Source organism: Catharus ustulatus, chromosome 31, assembly GCF_009819885.2.
Source record: "Catharus ustulatus isolate bCatUst1 chromosome 31, bCatUst1.pri.v2, whole genome shotgun sequence".
In the NCBI taxonomy this organism is placed as follows: domain Eukaryota; kingdom Metazoa; phylum Chordata; class Aves; order Passeriformes; family Turdidae; genus Catharus; species Catharus ustulatus.
The window spans coordinates 1,766,918-1,786,017 of record NC_046251.1 but is presented as its reverse complement, the minus strand read 5'-3'; the positions used below and the strand labels follow the sequence as shown (position 1 = coordinate 1,786,017).

General features: G+C 50.4%; 1 protein-coding gene across 2 annotated transcripts in view; it reads right to left on the bottom strand.

Moving 5' to 3' along the window:
* Nucleotides 1-19,100, bottom strand: part of IKZF4 (IKAROS family zinc finger 4) — a 58,304-nt gene that overhangs the window by 20,852 nt on the left and 18,352 nt on the right. For both annotated transcript variants that reach the window (XM_033083281.2, XM_033083280.2), the window contains 4 exons: nucleotides 15,227-15,352; nucleotides 8,940-9,038; nucleotides 3,324-3,575; nucleotides 1,318-1,485 (listed from right to left, as the gene is read on the bottom strand). In XM_033083281.2, coding sequence (XP_032939172.1) covers nucleotides 1,318-1,485; nucleotides 3,324-3,575; nucleotides 8,940-9,038; nucleotides 15,227-15,352 — 645 coding nt within the window. The remainder of the gene's footprint in view (nucleotides 1-1,317; nucleotides 1,486-3,323; nucleotides 3,576-8,939; nucleotides 9,039-15,226; nucleotides 15,353-19,100) is intronic.

Below are 19,100 nucleotides of genomic sequence, written 5' to 3'. Positions count from 1 at the left end.
ATCAATGGGATCAGTGGGATGGGATCAGTGGGATCAATGGGATCCATGGGATGGGATCAATGGGATCAATGGGGTAAGTGGGATCAATGGGATGGGATCAATGGGATCAATTGGATCAATGGGATCAATGGGATGGGATCAATGGGATGGGATCGATGGGATGGGATGGGATCAGTGAGATGGGATCAATGGAATCAGTGGGATGGGATGGGATCAGTGGGATCAATGGGATCAATGGGATGTCCCATTCCCTGTCCCCACTGACCCGAGTGCGTCCTCAGGTGCCCGCTGAGGGCATTGTGGAATGGGATCAATGGGATCCATGGGATCAATTGGATGGGATGGGATCAATGGGATGGGATCAATGGGATGGGATCAATGGGATGGGATCAGTGGGATCAATGGGATGGAATCAATGGGATGTCCCCGTCCCCACTGACCCGAGTGCATCCTCAGGTGCCCGCTGAGCACGTCGTGGGATGGGATCAATGGGATGGGATCAATGGGATCAGTGGGATGGGATCAATGGGATCAATGGGATCAATGGGATGGAATGGGATGGGATGGGATAGGATCAATGGGATCAATGGGATCAATGGGATCAATGGGATGTCCCTGTCCCATTCCCCGTCCCCACTGACCTGAGTGCGTCCTCAGGTGCCCGCTGAGGGCATTGTGGGATGGTATGGGATGGGATCAATGGGATCAATGGGATCAGTAGGATCAGTGGGATGTCCCTGCCCCATTCCCCGTCCCCACTGACCCGAGTGCGTCCTCAGGTGCCCGCTGAGGGCATTGTGGGATGGGATGGGATCAGTGGGATAGGATCAATAGGATCAATGGGACCAACAGAATGGGATCAATGCGATCAATGAGATGGGATCAGTGGGATGAGATGGAATCACTGGGATCAACGGGATCAATGGGATCAGTGGGATCAATGGGACGGGATCAATGGGATCAGTGGGATCCATGGGATGGGATGGGATGGGATGGGATGGAACCAATGGGATGAATGGGATCAGTGGGATCAATGGGATGGGACGGGATGGGATCAGTGAGATCAATGGGATCAATGGGATGTCCCATTCCCTGTCCCCACTGACCCGAGTGTGTCCTCAGGTGCCCGCTGAGGGCGTTGTGGGATGGGATGGGATCGATGGGATCAATGGGATCAATGGGATCAATGGGATGGGATGGGATGGGATCAATGGGATGGGATCAATGGGATCAATGGGATGGGATCAGTGGGATGGGATGGGATAGGATCAGTGAGATCAGTGGGATGTCCCATTCCCTGTCCCCGTCCCCACTGACCCGAGTGCGTCCTCAGGTGCCCGCTGAGCGCGTCGCGCCGCCGGCAGGCGTAGGAGCAGAAGGGGCACTTGAAGGGTTTCTCCCCCGAGTGCAGCTTGATGTGGCGCAGCAGGTTCCCCTTCTGCGTGAAGGACGCGCCGCACTGCTGGCACTGGAACGGCCGCTCCCCTAAAAAATCCCAAATTTATTATGGGATCAATCCTAAATCAATCCTGACCCTGCACTGCTGGCACTGGAACGGCCGTTCCCCTAAAAAATCCCAAATAATTTATGGGATCAATCCTAAATCAATCCTGACACCAACCCCAACCCTGCACTGCTGGCACTGGAACGGCCGTTCCCCTAAAAAATCCCAAAATTTATTATGGGATCAATCCTAAATAAATCCTGACACCAACCCCAACCCAGCACTGCTGGCACTGGAACGGCCGTTCCCCTAAAAAAAATCCCAAATTTATTATGGGATCAATCCTGACATCAACCCCAACCCCGCACTGCTGGCACTGGAACGGCCGTTCCCCTAAAAAATCCCAAATAATTTATGGGATCAATCCTAAATCAATCCTGACACCAACCCCAACCCTGCACTGCTGGCACTGGAACGGCCGTTCCCCTAAAAAATCCCAAATTAATTATGGGATCAATCCTAAATAACCCCAACCCTAATCCTGATCCTGCACTGCTGGCACTGGAACGGCCGTTCCCCTGGAAAATCCCAAAATTCCTCATGGAATAAATCCTAAATAATCCCAGAACTAATCCTGACCCCACACTGCTGGCACTGGAACAGGCATTCCCCTAAAAAATCCCAAAATTCCCAATGGGATTAATCCCAAATAAATCCTGACCATGCACTGCTGGCACTGGAACGGGCGTTCCCCTGAAAAATCCCAAATTTATTATGGGATCAATTCTAAATAAATCCTGACATCAACCCAACCCCACACTGCTGGCACTGGAATGGCCGTTCCCCTAAAAAAAAAATCCCAAAATTCCTCATGGAATAAATCCTAAATAATCCCAGACCTAATCCTGACCCTGCACTGCTGGCACTGGAACGGGCGTTCCCCTAAAAAAATCCCAAATTAATTATGGCATCAATCCCAAACAACCTCAAACCAACCCCAACCCCGCACTGCTGACACCCCATAAATCCCATTTTTACCCCATTTTCCCCCATTTTATCCCCATTTATTCCCATTTTATTCCCGATTTTCCCTATTTTTTTTAAATTTTCCCCCGTTTTTTCCTGTTTTCTCACATTTTTGCCCCATTCCTGACCTGTGTGGCTCCGTTTGTGCACCATGAGCACGTTGGGCCCGATGCACACCATCCCACAGACCCCACAAATCCCATTTTTACCCCATTTTTACCCTGATTTTTCTCTTTTTTTTTTGTTTTTTGCCCCATTTTTTCACTGATTTTTCCCAATTTCCCCATTTTTTCCCCATTTCTCACCGGTGTGGCTCCGTTTGTGCACCATGAGCACGTTGGGCCCGATGCACACCATCCCACAGACCCCACAAATCCCATTTTATTCCCATTTTCCCCCATTTTTACCCCATAAATCCCATTTTTACCCCGATTTTTCCCGTTTTTTTTGGTTTTGCCCCATTTTAACCCTGTTTTTCCCCATTTTTTTTGTTTTTTGCCCCATTTCTCACCCGTGTGGCTCCGTTTGTGCACCATGAGCACGTTGGGCCCGATGCACACCATCCCACACACCCCAGAAATCCCATTTTAACCCCATTTTTACCCCAAAAATCCCATTTTTATCCCATTTTTTTCCCATAAATCCCATTTTACCCCATTTTTACCCTGATTTTCCCCATTTTTTTTGTTTTTCCCCCCATTTCTCACCGGTGTGGCTCCGTTTGTGCACCATGAGCACGTTGGGCCCGATGCACACCATCCCACAGACCCCACAAATCCCATTTTTACCCCGATTTTCCCCCATAAATCCCATTTTTACCCCATTATTTTGTTTTTTTTGCCCCATTTCTCACCGGTGTGGCTCCGTTTGTGCACCATGAGCACGTTGGGCCCGATGCACACCATCCCACACACGTCACATTTGAGTTTGCCGTTGGGCAGGCGGATGCCCCCGGGCGAGTTGGGCTCCGGGAAGGGCTCCGGGAACGGCTCCGGCTCCGGCTCCGGCTCCGGCTCCGGCAGAGAATCCTCCCCCAGCCCCTCCTTGTCCTGCAGCCGCCCCGGGGAATCCTCGTCCGACGACATCTCCACCTTGATGGAGTTGGCTGGAGCGGGGAAAGAGTGAGGGGTTGGGAGTGGGGTTGGGAGTGGGGGATTGGGATTGGGATTGGGGGAATGGGGTCAGGAGAGAGGAAATGGGGTCAGGAAATGGGGAATGGGGAATGGGGGAAATGGGATTGGGATTGGGGGAAATGGGATTGGGGGAATGGGGGAAATGGGGTCAGGAGAGAGGAAATGGGGAAATGGAGGAAATCAGGGCAGGAGAAGGGGAATGGGGAATGACAGGAAGAATGGGATTGGGGAATGGGAAAATGGGGAATGGGATTGGGGGAATGGGGGAAACAGGATTGCGGCTGGGGGAAATGGGGGAATGGGGGAAATGGGATTGGGATTGGAGGAATGGGGAATGAGAGGGGGAATGGAATTGGGATTGGGGAAATGGGATTGGGATTGGGGGAATAAGGTCAGGAGAGAGGAAATGGGGTCAGGAGAGAGGAAATGGGGTCAGGATGGGGAATGGGGAATGAGAGGGGGAAATGGGGAAATGGGGAATGAGAAGGGGAATGGGATTGGTATTGGGGGAAATAGGGGAATGGGACTGGGGGAATGGGGAAATGGGGGAATGGGGAAATTGGAAATGGGGTCAGGAAATGGGGAATAGGGAATGAGAGGGGGAATGGGATTGGGATTGGAGGAAATGGGATTGGGGAAACGGGATGGGGGGAATGGGGTCAGGAGAGAGGAAATGGGATTGGAACAGTGGGAAATGGGATTGGGGAAATGGGGTCAGGAGAGGGGAAATGGGGTCAGGAAATGGGGAACGGGGGAATGAGAAATTGGGAATGGGATTGGGATTGGGGAAATGGGAGGGGGAATGGGATTGGGGTTGGGATTGGGGGAATGCGGTCAGGAGAGAGGAAATGGGGTCAGGAAATGGGGAATGGGGAATGGGATTGGGATTGGGGGAATGGGGGAATGGGATTGGGGGAAATGGGGATTGGGGCAGGGAAAAATGGGGAATGGGGAAATGGGGAATAGAAATGGGGGAATGGGGGAATGGATTGGGAATGGGATTGGGGAAACGGGGGAATGGGAGAAGGGGGAATGGGGAAATGGGAGAAATGGGATTGGGAATGGGGGAATGGGACCAGGAGAGGGGGAATGGGGAACGGGGGGAATGGGGGAATGAGAGGGGCAATGAGATTGGGATTGGGATTGGGGAAATGGGAAATTGGATTGGGATTGGGGGAATGGGGTCAGGAGAGAGGAAATGGGGTCAGGAAATGGGGAACGGGGGAATGAGAAATTGGGAATGGGATTGGGATTGGGGAAATGGGAGGGGGAATGGGATTGGGGTTGGGATTGGGGGAATGCGGTCAGGAGAGAGGAAATGGGGTCAGGAAATGGGGAATGGGGAATGAGAGGGGGAATGGGGAAATGGGATTGGGATTGAGGAATGGGATTGGGGCAGGGAAAAATGGGGAATGGGGAAATGGGGAATAGAAATGGGGGAATGGGGAGTGGGGAATGGGAGAATGGGGGAAATGGGATTGGGATTGGGGAATGGAATTGGGATTGGGGAATGGGGAAATGGGGGAATGGGGGAAATGGGATTGGGGAAATGGGGAATGGGATTGGGATTGGGGGAATGGGGTCAGGAGAGGGGAAATGGGGTCAGGAAATGGGGAATGGGGAATGAGAGGGGGAATGGGGTTGGAACAGTGGGGAATAGGATTGGGGCAGGGGGAATGGGGAATGAGGGAAATGGGAATGGGGGAATGGAGGATTGGGGGAATGGGATTGGGAGAAATGGGGGAAATGGGGTCAGGAAATGGGGAAATGGGGGAATGAGAGGGGGAATGGAATTGGGATTGGGGCAGGGGGAAATGGGATTGGGGGAATGGGGAAATGGGGAAATGGGGTCAGGAAGTGGGGAATGGGGGAGTGAGAAATTGGGAATGGGGGACTGGGGGAAATGGGGAATGGGGGAATGAGAAGGGGAATGGGATTGGGATTGGGATTGGGGGAAATGGGGAATGGGATTGGGGGAATGGGGGAATGGGGGATGGGGTCAGGAAATGGGGAATGGAAATGGGGAATGAGAGGGGGAATGGGGGAATGGGGAAGGGAATGAGGGACTGGGGGAAATGGGGAATGAGAGGGGGAATGGGATTGGGATTGGGATTGGGATTGAGGGAAATGAGATTGGGATTGGGGAAATGGGGGAATGGGGAATGGGGGAATGAGAAGGGGAATGGGATTGGGATTGGGGGAATGGGGTCAGGAGAGAGGAAATGGGGTCAGGAAATGGGGAATGGGGAATGAGAGGGGGAATGGGGGAATGGGGAATGGGATTGGGAAAATGGGGAAATGGGGTCAGGAAATGGGGAATGAGAGGGGGAATGGGATTGGGATTGGGGAAATGGGAAATTGGATTGGGATTGGGGGAATGGGGTCAGGAGAGAGGAAATGGGGTCAGGAAATGGGAAATGGGGAATGAGAGGGGAAAATGGGATTGGGGAAATGGGGGAATGGGGAAATGGGGAATGGGGAAATGGGGAATGGGAATGGGATTGGGGCAAATGGGGTCAGGAGAGGGGGAAATGGCGTCAGGAAATGGGGAATGGAGAAATGGGATTGGGGCAGGAGGGAAACTGGGAATGGGGGAATGGGGGATGGGGGAATTGGGAATGGGGAATGGGGGAATGGGATTGGGGCAGGGGGAAATGGGGGAAATGGGGTCAGTGAGGGGAAATGGGGTCAGAAAATGGGGAATGGGGGAAATGGGGGAATGGGGAAATGGGATTGGGGAAACGGGGGAATGAGGGGGGGAATGGGGGAAGGGCATTGGGGGAATGGGGAATGGGGGAAATGGGAATGGGGAAATGGGATTGGGACAGGGGAAATGGGATTGGGAGAATGGGGGAAACAAGATTGGGGAAATGGGAATGGGGCAGGGGGAAATGGGAGAATGGGAGAATGGGGGAATGGGGGAATGGGATTGGGGAAATGGGATTGGGGGAATGGGATTGGGGGAAGGGGAAATGGGGAAATGGGAAATGAATGGGGGAATGGAAATGGGGATTGGGGAAATGGAATTGGGATTGGGGGAATGGGGAAATGGGGTCAGGAGTGGGGGGAATGGGGGAATGAGAAGGAGAATGGGATTGGGACAGTGGGAAATGGGATTGGGGGAATGGGGGAATGGGGGAAATGGGGAAATGGGAATGGGGAAATGGGGGAATGGGATTGGGATTGGGGGAATGGGATTGGGGGAATGGGGATTGGGGGAATGGGGAAATGGGGAAATGGGGGAATGGGGGAAATGGGATTGGGGAAATGGGGAATGGGATTGGGATTGGGGGAATGGGGTCAGGAGAGGGGAAATGGGGTCAAGAAATGGGGAATGGGGAATGAGAGGGGGAATGGGGAAATGGGGGAATGAGAAGGGGAATGGGATTGGGATTGGGGGAAATGGGGAATTGGGAATGGGGGACTGGGGGAAATGGGGAATGAGAAGGGGAATGGGATTGGGATTGGGATTGGGGGAAATGGGGAATGGGATTGGGGGAATGGGGGAATGGGGAATGGGGGAATGAGAGAGGGAATGGGATTGGGATTGGGGGAATGGGGTCAGGAGAGAGGAAATGGGGTCAGGAAATGGGGAATGGGGAATGAGAGGGGGAATGGGATTGGGATTGGGATTGGGGGAAATGGGGAATGGGATTGGGGGAATGGGGGAATGGGGGATGGGGTCAGGAAACGGGGAATGGAAATGGGGAATGAGAGGGGGAATGGGATTGGGATTGGAGGAAATGGGATTGGGGAAACGGGATGGGGGGAATGGGGTCAGGAGAGAGGAAATGGGGTCAGGAAATGGGGAATGGGGAATGAGAGGGGGAATGGGATTGGGATTGGGGAAATGGGAGGGGGAATGGGATTGGGGTTGGGATTGGGGGAATGCGGTCAGGAGAGAGGAAATGGGGTCAGGAAATGGGGAATGGGGAATGGGATTGGGATTGGGGGAATGGGGAAATGGGGGAATTGGGATTGGGGCAGGGGGAATGGGGGAATGGAGGAAATCAGGGCAGGAGAAGGGGAATGGGGAATGACAGGAAGAATGGGATTGGGGAATGGGAAAATGGGGAATGGGATTGGGGGAATGGGGGAAACAGGATTGCAGCAGGGGGAAATGGGGGAATGGGGGAATGGGGAATGGGGAATGGGGAAATGGGATTGGGATTGGAGGAATGGGGAATGAGAGGGGGAATGGGATTGGGATTGGGATTGGGGAAATGGGGAAATGGGATTGGGGAAATGGGGGAATGGGATTGGGATTGGGGAATGGGGTCAGGAGAGGGGAAATGACATCAGGAAATGGGGAATGGGGAATGGGGGAATGAGAGGGGGAATGGGATTGGGGAAATGGGAAATAGGGAAATGGGGAAATGGAGGAATGGGGGAATGGGATTGGGGCAGGAGGGAAATTGGGAATGGGGGAATGGGGAATGGGGGAATGGGACTGGGGAAATGGGGGAATTGGGGAATAAGATTGGGATTGGGATTGGGGAATTGGAGGAATGGGGGAATGGGGGAATGGGATTGGGATTGGGGAATGGGGTCAGGAGAGAGGAAATGGGGTCAGGAAATGGGAAATGGGGAATGAGAGGGGGAAATGGGATTGGGGAATAGAGGAATGGGGGAATGGGATTTGGATTGGGGGAATGGGATTGGGGGAATGGGGGAAGTGGGGTCAGGAGAGAGGAAATGGGGTCAGGAAATGGGAAATGGGGTCAGGAGATGGGAAATGGAGGAATGAGAGGGGGAATGGGGGAATGGGATTGGGATTGGGGGAATAAGGTCAGGAGAGAGGAAATGGGATCAGGAAATGGGGAATGGGGAAATGGGGAAATGGGATTGGGGGAATGGGGGAATGAGAAGGGGAATGGGATTGGGATGGGGGAAATGGGATTGGGGGAATGGGGTCAGGAGAGGGGAAATGGGGTCAGGAAATGGGGAATGGGGGAATTGGGATTGGGGCAGGGGGAATGGGGAAAATGGGATTGGGGTAATGGGAGAAATGGGGAAATGGGATTTGGGCAGGGGGAAATGGGATTGGGGAAATGGGGTCAGGAGAGGGGGAATGGGATTGGGATTGGGAATGGGGAAATGGGGGAAATAGGATTGGGGAAATTGGGGAATGGGAAATGGGGAATGGGTGAATGGGGAAATGGGGTCAGGAGAGGGAAAATGGGGGAATGGGGAAATGAGGGAATGGGGGAAATGGGGGAATGGGAAATGGGGGAATGTTCAGGGAATGTCCAGGGGGTGTCCAGGGAAGGTTCAGGGGTGTTTAGAGGATGTTCAGGGGTGTCCAGGGAAGGTTCTGGAGCTCTGGGGTCACTCACCCGGGGACCGAGGGGACGAGCGGGGGCTGGGGGGGCTCCGGGCTGCCCCTCCCCCCACGGCCGAGCGGAATTCCTGCTCCAGGGGGGAATCCCCACGGGCTGGGAAACACAGGGAAAGGGGTCAGGAATACATCCAGGGGAATCCCTGATCCCAAATCCCTGATCCCAAAATTCCTGCTCCAGGAGGGAATCCCCACGGGCTGAGGAGGGGAAACACAGCAATGGGGTCAGGAGAACACCCACAGGAATCCCTGATCCCAAAATTCCTGATCCCAAATTTCCTCTCTTGATCCTGAATTTCCTTTTCCCCATCCCAAATTTCTGATCCCAAATTTCCTCACCCCATCCAAAAATTCTGATCCCAAATTTCTTCCCCCTCCCCAAACCCTGATCCCAAATCTCCCCAATTCCAAACCTTGATCCTGAATTTCCTTTTCCCCAATCCCAAAACTCTGATCCCAAATTTTACCCCATCCTAAATTTCCTCCCTCCCCCTTCCCCAATCCCAAATTTCCTCTCCCCATCCCAAATTTCCTCCCCAATCCCAAACCCTGATCCCAAATTTCCTCTCCTGATCCTGAATTTCCTTTTCCCCATCCCAAATTCTGATCCCAAATTTCCACCCCTTCTACCCCCCAGTCCCAAATTTCTGGTCCCAAATTTTTCCCATCCCAAATTTCCTCCCTCCCCCTTCCCCAATCCCAAATTTCCTCTCCCCATCCCAAATTTCCTCTCTCCATCCCAAACTCTGACCCCAAATCCCCCCATCCCAAATTTCCTCTCTTGATCCTGAATTTCCTTTTCCCCTCCCCAAAACTCTGATCCCAAATTTCCACCCCTCCCACCCCCAATCCCAAATTTCTGATCCCAAATTTTACCCCCATCCCAAATTTCCTTTTCCCCTACCAAACCCTGACCCCAAATTTCCTTCCCTGATCCCAAAATTCTGATCCCAAATTTCCTCTCCTGATCCTGAATTTCCTTTTCCCCATTCCCAAATTTCCTCCCTCCCCCTCCCCCATCCCAAATTTCCTTTACCCCTCCCCAAATTCTGATCCCAAATTTTCCCCCACCCCAAAATCCTGGTCCCAAATTTCCTCTCCCCCCTTCCAAATTTCCTTCCCTGATCCCCAAATTCTGATCCCAAATTTCCTCTCTCCATCCCAAACTCTGACCCCAAATCCCCCCATCCCAAATTTCCTCTCCTGATCCTGAATTTCCTTTTCCCCATCCCAAACCCTGATCCCAAATTCTCCCCCACCCCAAAATTCTGATCCCAAATCCCCCTCATCCCAAATTTTTCACCTCCCCCTTCCCCCATCCCAAATTTCCTCCCCGATCCCAAAACTCTGATCCCAAATTTCCACCCCTCCCACCCCTCAATCCCAAATTTCTGATCCCAAATTTTCTATCCCACCCCAAAATTCTAATCCCAAATTTCCTCTCCCCAATCCCAAATTCCCTTCCCTGACCCCAAAATTCTGATCCCAAATTTTCTATCCCACCCCAAAACTCTGATCCCAAATTTCCTCTCCTGATCCCAAAATTCTGATCCCAAATTTCCTCTCTTGATCCTGAATTTCCTTTTCTCCATCCCAAACTTTTTCCCCATCCCAAGCCCTGATCCCAAATTTTCTCCCCATCCCAAAATCTGATCCCAAATTTCCACCCCTCCCACCCCCAATCCCAAATTTCTGATCCCAAATTTTACCCCCATTCCCAAATTTCCTTCCCTGATCCCAAACTCTGACCCCAAATCCCCCTATCCCAAATTCTGATCCCAGATTTCCTTTTCCCATCCCAAATTTTCTCCCCAATCCCAAATTTCCTTTTCCCCTCCCCAAAACCCTGATCCCAAATTTCCTCTCCTGATCCTCAATTTCCTTTTCCCCACCCCAAAACTCTGATCCCAAATTTCCTCACCCCATCCCAAATTTTCCCCATCCCAAATTTCCTCTCCTGATCCTGAATTTCCTTTTCCCCATCCCAAAATTCTGATCCTAAATTTCCTTTCTCCATTCCCAAATTTCCTCTCCTACCCCAAACCCTGACCCCAAATTCCCCCAATTCCAAACCCTGGTCCCAAACTCTGATCCCAAATTTTCTCTCCCACCCCAAAACTCTGATCCCAAATTTCCACACTTCCCACCCCCCAATCCCAAAATTCTGATCCCAAATTTTCTTCCCTGATCCCAAATTTCTGATCCCAAATTTCCTCTCCTGATCCTGAATTTCCTTTCCCCCATCCCAAATTCTGATCAAAAATTTCCTTTCCTCATCCCAAACTCTAATCCCAAATTTTCACCCCTCCCACCCCTTAATCCCAAATTTCTGATCCCAAATTTCCTCTCCCATCCAAAAATTCTGATCCCAAATTTCTTCCCCCTCCCCAAAACTCTGATCCCAAATTTCCTCTCTTGATCCTGAATTTCCTTTTCCCCATCCCAAACCCTGATCCCAAATCTCCCCATCCCAAAATTCTGATCCAAAATTTTACCCCACCCCAAATTTCCCCCCAATCCCAAATTTCTGATCCCAAATTTCCTTTTCCCCATCCCAAACCCTGATCCCAAATTTTCTCCCCCATCCCAAATTTCCTTTTCCCCATCCCAAACCCTGATCCCAAACCCTGATCCCAAATTCTGATCTCAAATTTCCTCTCTTGGTCCTGAATTTCCTTTTCCCCTCCCCAAACTCTGATCCCAAATTTTCTCCCCCATCCCAAATTTCCTCCCCAATCCCAAACCCTGATCCCAAATTTTCTTCCCTGATCCCAAAATCCTGATCCCAAATTTTACTCCCAATCCCAAATTTCTCTCCAATCCCAAATTTCCTTTTCCCAAATTAATTCCCTTTTCCCTCCCCTCCCCCGCCCGTGGGAACGGCTCCTTTTGGGTTTTTTGTGTTTTTTTTGTGTTTTTGGGTCGGGAATTTCCCCCGGGATCCTTCCCCAAAACTTTTCCGGCCCAGCTGGAATCTCTGGCCGGGAAAATCTCCCCGGGAGTTTCCCAAACATTCCCAAACTCCCGCGGGGGGAGAGGGAGGGGCTGGAAAAATCCCAAAAAAAATCCCCAGGAAAAGGCTGGGAAAGGGCGGGAGGAGCCAAAAAAATCCCGGGAATGTCGAGCCCGGGGGAGGGGGGAAAATCAGGAGAGGGCAGGGATGGGTGCTCAGGGGAAAAATTAAAAATTGGGATTTTTTATAGGGTGTTCCAGGGAAAAAATGGGATTTTTAATAGAATATTCCAGGGAAAAATCGGGATTTTTTTATAGGGTATTCCAGGGAGAAATGGGAATTTTTTTTAGGATATTCCAGAGAAAAACAGGATTTTTCATAGGATATTCCAGAGGAAAATCCAGATTTTTAATGGGATATTCCAGGAAAAAATGGGGATTTTTATAGGGTATTCCAGAAAAAAATTGGATTTTTAATAGAATATTCCAGGGAAAAATCGGATTTTTAATAGGGTATTCCAGAGAAAAAAAGGATTTTTTATAGGATATTCCAGGGAAAAATTAGATTTTTTATAGGGTATTCCAGGGAAAAATTGGGATTTTTAATAGAATATTCCAGGGAAAAATCGGGATTTTTTATAGGGTATTCCAGAAAAAAATCGGATTTTTAATAGAATATTCCAGAGAAAAAAATCAGATTTTTAATAGGGTATTCCAGGGAAAAATTGGGATTTTTTTTGGGATATTCCAGGGAAAAATTAGATTTTTTTAGGGTATTCCAGGGCTGGATTCCCAGGGAAAAAAATTTTAAAATAAGGATTTTTTAATAGGGTATTCCAGGGAAAAATTGGGATTTTTTAATAGAATATTCCCAGGGAAAAATCAGGATTTAAATAGGATATTCCTGGGGAAAATCTGGATTTTTAATAGGATATTCCCAAAATTCCATCCAGAATTCCCAAATTTCCCTCTCAGGAATTCCCAAATCCCCTCTGGGTTCCCTCCATGGGTGCTTCTATTCCCAGGGAATTCCAGCATCCCAAAAAATCCCAAAAATCCCAAATCCCAAAAATCCCTGGGAACATCCCTTGGGATGATCCCACCCAGCTCAGATCCAACTCCAAGGGGTTTTTTTTAATGGAAAAAAGGAATTCCAGAATCCCTAAATCCCTTCCAGGAGCAAATCCCAAATCCTAAATCCCAAATCCTAAATCCCAAAAATCCCAAATCCCAGAAATCCCTGGGAACATCCCTTGGGATAATCCCAGAGTCTCATCCTGATTCCACCCAACTCCAAAGGTTTTTCCCACATGGAAAAAGCGAATTCCAGGATCTCAAAATCCCTTCCAGGGGTTAAATCCCAAACCCCAAACCCCAAAAATCCCAAATCCCAAATCCCAAAAATCTTTGGGAACAACCCTTAGGATGATCCCAGAGCTGTGCCCTGATCCCACCCGGCTCAGCTCCAACTCCAATATTTTTTCCCACATGGAAAAAGCGAATTCCAGGATCCCTAAATCCCTTCCAGGACTATTTCAGGGATAAATCCCAAACCCCAAAAATCCCAAATCCCAAATCCTAAATCCCAAATCCCCTGGAATGGGGCAAGAGCGACCCCTGGGAAGATCCCAGAGCTGTGCCCTGATTCCACCCGGCTCAGATCCAACTCCAACATTTTTTCCCACATGGAAAAAGCGAATTCCAGGATCTCAAACCCCTTCCAGGGTGTAAATCCTAAATCCCAAACCCCCAAAAAATCCCAAAAATCCCAAATCCCAAATCCCAAATCCCCTGGAACGGGACAAGAGCGACCCCTGGGATGATCCCAGAGCTGTGCCCTGATTCCACCCGGCTCAGCTCCAACTCCAAGATTTTTTCCCACATGGAAAAAGCGAATTCCAGGATCTGTAAATTCCCTTCCAGGGTTAAATCCTAAACCCCAAACCCCAAAAATCCCAAATCCCAAATCCCAAAAATCCTCTGAAATGGGGCAAGAGCGACCCCTGGGATGATCCCGGTGCTTGCCCTGATTCCACCCGGCTCAGCTCCAACTCCAAGATTTTTTTCCCACATGGAAAAAGCAAATTCCAGGATCTCAAAACCCCTTCCAGGGTGTAAATCCTAAATCCCAAACCCCAAAAATCCCAAATCCTAAATCCCAAAAATCCTTGGGAACAACCCCTGGGATGATCCCAGAGCTGTGCCCTGATTCCACCCGGCTCAGCTCCAACTCCAACATTTTTTTCCCACATGGAAAAAGCGAATTCCAGGATCTTGAAATCCCACCCAGAGGCAAATCCCAAACCCCAAAAATCCCAAAAATCTTTGGGAACAAGCCCTAGGACTGTCCCGGAATCTGACCCCGATCCCACCCGGTTCAGATCCAACTCCAAGATTTTTTCCCACATGGAAAAAGCAAATTCCAGGATCTCAAAACCCCTTCCAGGATTAAATCCCAAACCTCAAACCCCAAAAAAATCCCAAATCCCAAATCCTAAATCCCTCTGAAATGGGACAAGGGCGACCCCTGGGATTGTCCTGGAGTCTGACCCCGATCCCACCCGGCTCAGCTCCAACTCCAAGGGGTTTTCCCATGGAAAAAGCGAATTCCAGGATCCCCTAAATCCCTTCCAGGGTTAAATCCTAAACCCCAAAAATCCCAAATCCCCTGGAACGGGGCAAGAGCGACCCCTGGGAAGATCCCAGAGCTGTGCCCTGATTCCACCCGGCTCAGCTCCAACTCCAAGATATTTTTCCCACATGGAAAAAGCGAATTCCAGGATCTCAAAATCCCTTCCAGGAGAAAATCCCAAACCCCAAAAATCCCAAAAATCTTTGGGAACAACCCTTAGGATGATCCCGGAATCTGACCCCGATCCCACCCGGCTCAGCTCCAACTCCAACATTTTTTCCCACATGGAAAAAGCAAATTCCAGGATCTCAAAACCCCTTCCAGGATTAAATCCCAAACCCCAAAACCCCAAAAAAATCCCAAAAAACCCCGCACCAACCTTTGGGAATCTCCTGGAGCCTCATCCCGCTTCCAGCTCTCTCCACTCCCAACCCCGACAATTCCAGCAGCTCCAAATCCCCAAATCCCGGAGGCGCTCCGGGAATCTCCGGCTCCTCCCAAATCCCTAAATCCCTAAATCCCACCTCGGGGAGTGGCCAAATATAAAAAAAAAAAAAAAAAAACCACTCCAGCTTTTCCCTCCTCCCTCATTCCAGCCGGGAATTCCTGAAATCCCTTCAATCCCCTCCCAGCTCGGAGTTTTTTTTTCCGGGAATTTTTTTTTTTTGTTGTTGTTTGAAATGTCGGGAATTGTTTGGTACCTTGAGGGAGGAATCCCGGAGATGCCTGGATCGGGATTCCCGGGAAGCAGCGCGGGATCCCGGCGGGGCGGAGGGAGGCGCTGGAGGGGCGAACGCAGCCGCTCACCTTCCAGGAAGAGCAAATTCCTGGAATCCAGGGAAAATCCAGCTCAGGAATGGCACAGGGAGGGGAGGAGGAGGGATGGGAATGGGGGGAGGAGGGAGGGGGAGAGGGAGGGATGCCAGGGTTCGGTGGGATATCGGGATTTTGGTGGGATACCAGAATTTCAGAGGGATCCCAAAATTTCAGAGGGATCCCAGATTTTAGTGAGGTCCCGGATTTCAGAGGGATAGGAACGAGGAATGGGAAATTCCCAAAAGGCAGGAACTGGGAAATGGGAGGGACTGGAATGTGGGAATGGAATGTGGGAATGTGGGAATGGCTCAGAGCGAGCGTGGGATTCCAGATCTGAGCAGGATCCCAGGATTTCAGAGGGGATTGGGACGAGCAGAGGGAGAAATGGGACATTCCCAAAAGCTGGGAACTGGGAAATGAGGGCAGGATCCCAAATTTTAGTGGGATTGGGGCCAGGGAGAAATGGGACATTCCTAAAAACCACGAACTGGGAATGGGAGAGGGAGGGGAGGGAATGTGGGAATGAGGGAAGGGAGGAGGGAGGGATCCCAAATTTTAGTGGGATTTGGGACAGGGAGAAATGGGACATTCCTAAAAAAAAGGAATGGGAATGGAACCAGGAACGGGAGAGGGAGGGGAGGAGGAGGGATGGGAATGGGGGGAGGGAGGAGGGAGGGATCCCAAATTTCAGTGGAGTCCCAGAATTTCTGAGGGATTGGGGCCAGCAGAGGGAGAAATGGGACATTCCCAAAAGGCAGGAACTGGGAATTGCCCCAGGAACGGGAGAGGGAGGGGAGGAGGAGGGATGGGAATGGGGGAGGAGGGAGGGAGGGAGGGAGGGATGCCAGGGTTTGGTGGGATATCGGGATTTTGGAGTGATACCGGGATTTCAGAGGGATCCCAGAATTTCAGAGGGGTCCCAGGATCCCAAATTTTAGAGGGATTGGGACGAAGAGAGGGAGAAATGGGACATTCCCAAAAGGCAGGAACTGGGAAATGGGAGGGACTGGAATGTGGGAATGGAATGTGGGAATGTGGGAATGGCTCAGAGCGAGCGTGGGATTCCAGATCTGAGCAGGATTCCAGGACATTCCCAAAAGCTGGGAACTGGGAATGGGAGAGGGAAGGAGAGCAGGATCCCAAATTTTAGTGGGATTTGGGACAGGGAGAAATGGGACATTCCTAAAAACCACGAACTGGGAATGGGAGAGGGAGGGGAGGGAATGTGGGAATGGGGGGAGGGAGGAGGGAATCCCAAATTTCAGTGGGATTGGGGCCAGGGAGAGACGGGACATTCCTAAAAACCAGGAATGGGAATGGGAGAGGGAGGGGAGGAGGAGGGATGGGAATGGGGGAGGAGGGAGGGGGAGAGGGAGGGATGAGAGGTTTTAGTGGGATATCGGGATTTTGGTGGGATATCGGGATTTCAGAGGGATCCCAGATTTTAGTGAGGTCCCAGATTTTAGTGGGGTCCCGGATTTCACAGGGATAGGAATGGGAAATTCCCAAAAGGCAGGAACTGGGAAATGGGAGGGACTGGAATGTGGGAATGGAATGTGGGAATGTGGAATGGCTCAGAGCGAGCGTGGGATTCCAGATCTGAGCAGGATCCCAGGATTTTAGTGGGAATTGAAACGAGCAGAGAGAGAAATGGGACACCTAAAAACTGGGAATGGAACTGGGAAATGAGGGCAGGATCCCAGATTTTAGTGGGATTTGGGACAGGGAGAAATGGGACATTCCTAAAAACCAGGAATGGGAATGGGAGAGGAAAGGGTGGGAATGGAAATGTGGGAATGGGGGAAGGGAGGAGGGAATCCCAAATTTTAGTGGGATTGGGGCCAGGGAGAAATGGGACATTCCTAAAAACCAGGAATGGGAATGGAACCAGGAACGGGAGAGGGAGGGGAGGAGGAGGGATGGGAATGGGGGGAGGAGGGAGGGAGAGAGGGAGGGATGGCAGGGTTTAGTGGGATATCGGGATTTTGGTGGGATACCAGATTTTAGTGGGATCCCAGATTTTAGTGGGGTCCAGGATTTCAGAGGGATCTCGGGATTTTGGTGGGATAGGAATGAGAAATGGGAAATTCCCAAAAGGCAGGAACTGGGAAATGGGAGGGACTGGAATGTGGGAATGGAATGTGGGAATGTGGGAATGGCTCAGAGCGAGCGTGGGATTCCAGATCTGAGCAGGATCCCAGAATTTTAGTGGGAATTGAAACGAGCAGGGAGAGAATTGGGACACCCAAAAACTGGGAATGGAACTGGGAAAGGAGGGCAGGATCCCAAATTTTAGTGGGATTGGGGCCAGGGAGAAATGGGACATTCCTAAAAACCACGAACTGGGAATGGGGGAAGGGTTTTGTGGGAATCCTGAATTCCAGTGGGATCCCAAATTCCAGCAGGATGGGGATGAGAAATGGAACCATCCCAAAATTGAGGGAGTGGGAATGGGAGCAGGAATGAGAGCCAGGAATGGGGGAGGAGGGACAGGGGAGGGAATTTGGGAAGGGAGGAGGGAATGAGAGCAGGGTTTGGATCCCGGATTTTACAGAAATCCCAAATTTTTGAGGGAAAAATGGAACAATCCTAAAATTCAGGGAGTGGGAATGGGACCAGAAATGAGACAGGAAGAGGAGGGGGAGGAAATCTGGGAATTAATTTAAGAATGTGGGAAAGGAGAGGGAATGAGAGCAGGGTTTGGATCCCAGATTTTACAGGGGAAATGGAGCAATCCCAAAATTCAGGGAGTGGCAATGGGACCAGGAGGAGGGAGAGGGGAGGGAATTTGGGAATTAATTTGGGAATGTGATAAAGCACAGCAGGGTTTGGATCCTGGATTTTACAGAAATCCCAAATTTTTCAGGGAAAAATGGAGCAATCCCAAAATTCAGGGAGTGGGAATGGGACCAGAAATGAGACAGGAAGAGGAGGGGGAGGGAATTTGGGAATTAATTTAAGAATATGGGAAAAGGAGAGGGAATGAGAGCAGGGTTTGGATCCCAGATTCCTGTGGGATCCCAAATTTTTCAGGGGAAAATTGAGCAATCCTAAAATTCAGGGAATGGGAATGGGACCAGAAATGGGACAGGAAGAGGAGGGGGAGGGAATTTGGGAATTAATTTGAGGGAATGAGAGCAGGGTTTGGATCCTGGATTTTACAGAGATCCTAAATTTTCCTAAAATTCATGGAGTGGGAATGGGACTGGAAGAGGATGGGGAAGGAATTTGGGAATTAATTTGGAAATGTGATAAAGCACAGTAGGGTTTGAATCCCAGATTTTACAGAAATCCCAAATTCTTCAGGGAAAAATGAAGCAATCCCAAAATTCAGGGAGTGGGAATGGGACCAGGAATGAGAGAGGGGAGGGAATTTGGGAATTAATTTGGGAAAGCACAGCAGGGATGGATCCCAGATTTTACAGAAATCCCGATTTTTTCAGGGACAAATGAAGCAATCCCAAAATTCAGGGGGTGGGAATGGGACCAGAAATGGGAGAGGAAGAGGAGGGGGAGGGAATTAATTTGGGAATTAATTTGGGAATTAATTTGGGAATTAATTTGGGAATTAATTTGGGAATGTGATAAAGCACAGCAGGGTTTGGATCCCAGATTTTACAGAAATCCCAAATTTTTCAGGGGAAAATGGAGCAATCCTAAAATTCAGGGAGTGGGAATGGGACCAGGAATGGGAAAAGGAGAGGGAGAAGAAAATGAGAGCAGGATTTGGATCCCAGATTTTAGAGAGATCCCAAATTT